Source organism: Lipotes vexillifer, unplaced genomic scaffold, assembly GCF_000442215.2.
Source record: "Lipotes vexillifer unplaced genomic scaffold, Lipotes_vexillifer_v1.1 scaffold611, whole genome shotgun sequence".
NCBI lineage: Eukaryota > Metazoa > Chordata > Mammalia > Artiodactyla > Lipotidae > Lipotes > Lipotes vexillifer.
In genome coordinates, this window is record NW_006785619.1 from 620,751 (window position 1) to 627,246 (window position 6,496).

At 52.9% G+C, this 6,496-nt stretch overlaps 1 protein-coding gene across 5 annotated transcripts in view; it reads right to left on the bottom strand.

Moving 5' to 3' along the window:
- Nucleotides 1-4,983: 4,983 nt before the first annotated feature.
- DLG4 (discs large MAGUK scaffold protein 4) overlaps nucleotides 4,984-6,496 on the bottom strand; it is a 24,315-nt gene continuing 22,802 nt past the window's right edge. For 4 of the 5 annotated variants that reach the window (XM_007457745.1, XM_007457746.1, XM_007457744.1 and 1 more), the window contains 2 exons: nucleotides 6,080-6,171; nucleotides 4,990-5,906 (listed from right to left, as the gene is read on the bottom strand). In XM_007457745.1, the coding sequence (XP_007457807.1) occupies nucleotides 5,800-5,906; nucleotides 6,080-6,171 (199 nt within the window). In that variant the 3' untranslated portion in view covers nucleotides 4,990-5,799. Of the gene's footprint in view, nucleotides 5,907-6,079; nucleotides 6,172-6,496 lie in introns of all 5 variants that reach the window. The other variant, XM_007457743.1, reaches the window with a different exon arrangement.

Below are 6,496 nucleotides of genomic sequence, written 5' to 3' on the forward strand. Positions count from 1 at the left end.
AAAAAAAAACACTTTATATATATTTTTATCCCTTTTCTTTAGATTTCTACTTGGGGATGTGTTTCATCATGTACATAATAGACATGTACGGTGGTAAATGTGTGCTAGTGAATCTACTGCCGTAAAATGATCACTCAAAAACTGAGCAATTTAAGGCAAGGAATAGTTATCATCTCACTCAGTTTCTGAGGGTCAGGAATCTGCGTGCAGCTTAGTGGGTTAGTTCTGGCTCAGGGTCTCTCATGAGAGTGCAGTCAGGATGTATCTCCATGCTACAGTCATCTGAAGACTTAGACTGGAGGATCAGCTTCCAAGGTGACTCACTCACAAGACTGGCAAGTTAGTGCTGGCTGTTGGCAGGAGGTCTCAGCTCCTCACCACACGGGCCCCTCCACAGGGCTGCTTGAGCGTCCTTGCAACATGGCAGCTGGCTTCCCCCAGAGCAAATGATCGGAGAGCACAAGGTGGAGGCTGCAATTTCTTTTATGACCTAGCCTCAGAAGTAACACTCCATCATCTCCACAGCATCCTAGTGGCTCCCCGGTGTGGAAAGGAACCACACGAGAGTGTGAATACCACGGGGTGAGAATAATCGGGGGCCATCTTGAAGGCTGGCTGCCACAAGATGTATACAGTTATTAGATGAGTGAATGTGCACTGGGGACACACAACCAAAAACACTGTACTGATGTTGGCACCTGAACAGCCAAGTTAAAGACTGACTACAGGGGCCCATGAAGAGTTGCAGGCAGGGCAGTGGTGAGGTCAGAGCTGTAAGCTGAACAATGGCCTGGCCTCGGGGTGGGTGCTGGGTCAAAGGTGGGTCCCTGAGAGGCAGGGAGCTGTCAGGAGGCTGCTGAGGTGGTCTCAGTAAGAAAGTGTGAGGCTTGAGGCCAGAGAGGGAAGGTCACAGGGGCAGAACGTTACAGAAGAATGGAGCTGACCTGGTGGCTGCTGAACACAGAGCGAAGCGGGGGATGGGGGCAAGGACAGCAGTGCACCTGACCAGGGTCCACAAGGCTCCTGGAGACCACGGAGATTTCTGGTTACACTGAAGGCAGGGTCTTGGGTGCTGCCCTGTGATGAGGCCACAGTGGAAAGAAAGCAGCCCAGGACGGAGTCCCCCCTGTGGGGGAAGCAGAAGAAAGAGCCCCAGGAAGTGGGGGTGACATTCAGGGCCAGCTCTGGGGACCCCAAGTGCCAGATTAAAGATGGTCAAGGAGAAAGGGGTCTGGGCCTCCTATCGGAGTGAGTCAGGAAGAGGGAAGTGCTTTTCTGGCAGGTGGAGGCGGGGCCTGGGCAGTTGGGGGATGGAGAAGGGGCTGGTGGGGAGAGGAACGCTGAGAAGGAAGGATGCCAATGGCCAGAGGTCCCCAAGAAGGATGTTAAGGGGGTGGAAAACTGGAGAAGCAGAAAGAACCTAAAGGCTGCTATCAGCCAGATCTGAGTTCACCTTATCTAGGAAGTGGGTTTAATGCCCATCTCAGAGTTATGTCAAGGTTAAATAAGATAATGAATGGAAAGCCCTTAGAACAGTGCCTGGCACGTACCAAGTGCTCTGTGCATGCTACCTATTTTTATTCTTATTATTATCACTAGCAGCACAGCCAAGAGTTGAGTTACCTCCAGGGCCTCTGCATGAGGGGAAAGGGGGAAGGCTGGGTCAGGGTAGCAGAGGTCTCTCCCCAGATCCCGGAGGGTGGTGAGCAACTTCCCCGGGGCAGAACTGGGGCCCTGGGGTGTTGTCTGAGTTAAGACAGTCCCTTCCCCTTCTATGGAGGAGACCTGCATCCTGAGCCCACACCTGCTCACACTTCTCTCTGAGAGCTTTTGACCTCGTGTTTGGAGTGGGCCCCAGACCCAGAGGGTTGGGATTCCACCTCGTGCCTCTCAGCACCCTGTGGGCTGCAGAGTCGTGTACCCAGCAGACCCAGCAGAAGAGGTGACAACAAATGGGCAGAGGGGCACAGAGAAGGCTCTGTGCTGACTTTCCAAAGAGGGTGACCAGTGGTTCCCCAAATCTAGCCGAGGCTGACTTGGGCTTGGGTGGAGATGAGACAGGGGAGGTTAGGGGGCTGCACTAGGGCTGGAGGGCTCAGCGCCAGAAGCAGCAGCAGAGAAAGAGGGGGCTCTGAGCAGGAAGGGGGAGATAGCCACTGCACACAAGTTTCAGATGTGAACTGATAAACCCACCCAGGGGCTTCAACATCCCCTCCCTGTGGCTGGGCGAGAACTCGGCTGTGTGGAGGGGCCGCAGCGCCCCGTCTCCCATAGGCACGCCCCATCCTGGCTCCATCCTCCCCAACCCCACTGTCTTTTGTGCTGGGACAGCCAGGATCCTGTGACCCAGGACCCTCTCTCCTCCTCTTTCCTACTTTTAGAGGGTGAAAATTTTAGAAAATTGTAAAACTCCAAAGGTTTCCAAGTTTTATTTAACTTTCAAGTTTACCCAGTAACAGAGAACAGATCAAGAGGCCAAGAGCAATAACCATGACCAGATTCTAACGTGTGCCAGGCAGTGTGCCAATGGCTTTCCGTGTTTTTTCCCTTTGTTCCTCACAAGAATCCAACAAAGTAGTTACTATTCCCATTTAACAGCCAGGGAAACAGGGTCAGAGGAGTTAAGCTCTTTGGCCAGTTGCAGTGACACCACGCCTCTCATCTTGACCTACGTACGACCACCTCCTCCCTGGCTCTCTACTGCCCCCGACCATACCTCCTTCACCAGGACCCACGGCAGCCAGCGGCTGCCCTCTTACAGCCCTCCCGCAGGACTTTTCCTGGCATTTATAAAATCCACATGAAGGCCTCAGGCCTTGCTGACTCCTCTGACCCGTATCCTACTTATCTCCCTCCCCTGACCCTGCTCCACTCCGTGACCTCTTTCTATCCACCAACATTACAAACGTCCTCCTACCTTGCATCCTCTCTCTACCTGACACAGTGCCCCACCCCATGCTTCATCACAGTTCAGGTCTCAACTCAAATGTCGCTCCAAGAAGCCGCCGCCCTGATCACCCTGTCTAGACTAGCAAGGACACACACCCAGTGGTCACTTTCTTCCCTCAATAGCACCATCATTATCTTAAATTCCCTACATTCCTTTACTTGCTACTCTCTGTCCCCACTGGGTAGACTCCCCAAGTTCCCTGAGGGCAGGGACACTGTATTCCCAGCATTTCAAACACTGCCTGGCACCAAGGAAGATCCAAATTAGTATTTGTTGTAAAAAGTAGAGGGGGGTGAAGAGGAGCTAGGCTTTTTAAAAATAATAATAAATTTTAAAATAAATAAAAGCAGGGGGAAAAAAAAAAAGAGAGAGGATCAGGCTTTGAACTCGTCTGTGTGGGAACCCAGCGCGCCTACCACTCAAGCACATGTGGTCTCCCTAAAGGGACAGGAAAGAGCTCTTTATAGATTTGGAAGAATACATCCCAAACTGCTAACATGCTTCCCTCGAGGAGTATGTGGAATGGGATGGGGAAGGAACTTTTTTTTAACCATGCGTATTTCTATATTTATTTGCAGTTTTGTAAGGTATGCGTATTAGTGTTGTAACCTAAAACATAACGCATGCACAACTAGGGGATTTTACCCCTTCTCAGCGAACTCTCCTTAACCCCTTAGATGCAGACAGGTTACCTGCACACACCTTCCTCAGCTCACAGCTTTCTCCCTTTCAGCCAATGGCAGAGAATGTGAGCACAGCCTCAAACCATTTGCTCCTACGCAGAATCAAGCTAAAAGAAGGGTTATTGGAAAAGGCGGTGCTTCTCCATCCAGCAAGACATCAGAATCACCTGGGACATTTCCTGAAAGGCAGACACCACCACCACCACCACCCCCGCCCAGTCCCACCCCCAGGACTGGCCTCTGCTGGATTGAGTGCTGCTCAAAAACCAGCAGGGCGATCCAGAGAGGACCCCTGCTTTAAGGGCCACACCTCTGGGGATCTCCACCTCTAGCCTTGGATCTGGTCAGGCCAGGGCAGCACCCCCCAACACTGCCCCCCAACGCTGCCCCTGGGGGGTTGGTCTTTTCCATCCAACTCTCAAATCTGGCAGGGGTGGCTACAAAATTGCCCTTTTGCACAGTTCAGGACTTAACCACCCCACCTCAGCCTTCCTCCCTGGGGTCCCTGAATAAGAGAGAGAAAGAGGTAGGTGGGATCCCCCAGCTGGTGTCAGCAATGGCTCATCTATGCTGCAGTTGAGGCTGGTGTGAGGGGAGCCTGTCAAGCATATGAACAGTGGCAGAAGGGAAGCTGAGAACGATGCTGCTACAGAGCAGCATCTGAGAAACTTCAGTTAGGATTTAGGGCCCAGGAAAACCTGACTCCCTAAAAGAGCCAGAAGTTTTTCTCCTTCATAACATACACAACATACATGTATATGTATGTATGTATGTAATAGACCATTTCCCTTTTTGCCCTGTCTACCAGGAAGCTCAGAAATCATATTTACCCTCATAGCTAATACATCTGTTTCTCCTATTTTTACCTTTGGTATCACATTCTATTTTCCTACCCTTATTATTTGCAAAACTGCTTCAAATATTTCCTATAGAGATGGGTTAGACATAAAGAAATCCAATGAATATTCACACAGCATTTCTTATCAGCAAACCTCTCTGAAGGTCACTGCCAGAGCCCAGTTCTGTCCATGGCTCCGAACATGAATGAAGTGTCCTCACTATTTTCTTTAGAGACCATTGTGCTGCCAGACAGGACTGAGACAGCCCAGGGGAGTGGTCAGGGCTGGGCTACATTTGCAAGTCCTCTTTCTGGGTCTGTCAGTGACCTTGGACCTAGCTCCAGCCCCGCCCCACCCCACCCCCAGGCCCATTCTTCATTAAGGACTCTGGAGCCTTGATTTGCAGGTTCCTCCAAGGCCCCTTTCAGGCCACTCTATCCTGTGGGGTGGGGAGTGCAGCGGGGTGGGGGTGGGGGGTCCCGGGGCCCAAATAACCAGGCCACACACCAGGTTTCAAGTATCTGTCTCTTCCTTTCACTCTCTCAAAAGAAAAAATAAATAAATTGCAGAAGGCGGCAGCATTTCCAGTCTTCCCCTGGCTCCCAGACACCCTACCCCCAACCCTGCCCCCCCTCCCACATTCCCGCTCCCTAGACCCATCCCTCCCCATTCCCCCAAAAAAAATCCCAGAAAAAAAAAAAAAAAGCCACAGTTAGACCTTCCACTCATGCAAACCGGCAAAGAAAAAAGGGGGGGGGCATGTAGAAAGCAGGGGGCTCACAGTGGAGTCCCCCTACTTATCCCCCCAAAAACCACCTTTGAGAAGAAAAAAAATGGAAAAAAATAAATGAGAAATCAAGGGACAGGGGGAGTTATGATGGGGGCAGGGATGACCCCAGACCCTGCCTCGGGAGAGCGCGGAGGCCTGTAGCCCTGCATCCCTGCAGCGGGGTGCTCCTTGAGGGGGGCCCTAACTTCCGCAATGTGTGTGGGAGAAGATGGGGGAAGGCAGGTGGCCCCTGGTGGGTCTGTGTGTGCGTTGGGGGTGGGCAGGGGCGAGGGGTCCTAAGGAGCTAGGGCTCAGGATCAGGAGCCCAGGGCTTCCCCCCCAGACCCCAGGTTCCTGGGGTTCAGGAGTCCAGTTCTGGGGTGCGGGGATACATGCAGAGGAGTGTCCCCCCTCCAATGGGCTGGATCCAGTTAGAAAGGAAATAAATAAGAAGGGGTGGGAGGGAGGCTGGAGGTGCGAAGGGCGTGGGCAATTCAGTCCAGACCAAGGGCCTGGGCGATGGAGGCGGGGTGAGTCCAGGCCAAGCCAGGGCAGGAATCAGAGTCTCTCTCGGGCTGGGACCCAGATGTAGGGGCCTGAGAGGTCCTCGATGACGCGCTTCACCTTGTGGTAGATCTCCTCAAAGCTGTCTCCCTCCACGATGGCTGGGGGTAGGGGGGAGCAGGGAGTCAGGCCCAGAGGGGCACCTTTTTCTAATTCTCCTATCCACGTGCCGCGGGGCTGCACCCACCCAAAGGGGAAACCTCTCTCTAAACCACCCACCCAGTGGGGGCCCCCTCTTTGAATCTGAACCAAAGGTGCCTTGTGTGCACCTCACCTGAGAAGCACTCTGTGAATTCCTGCTCCAGCTTGGTGGCTCTGTCGAAGGCTTTGCGGGCTTGCTCCTCTGTGATCCGCTTATTAATCTCTCTGTGGAGAGTGAGAGACACACAGGCCTGAGGGTGGGTCCTGCCCCACCTTTTATCTCCTCCATCCAGAGCTGTGAAGTCGCAACCAGTATTTTCTCATCTGGAGCACGAAGCGAAAAATACAATTCCTGGGCTTCCCTGGTGGCGCAGTGGTTGAGAGTCCGCCTGCCAATGCAGGCGACACGGGTTCGTGCCCCGGTCTGGGAAGATCCCAAATGACGCGGAGCAGCTAGGCCCGTGAGCCATGGCCGCTGAGCCTGCGCGTCCTCAACGGGAGAGGCCACAACAGTGAGAGGCCCGCGTACCGCAAAAAAAAAAAAAAAAAA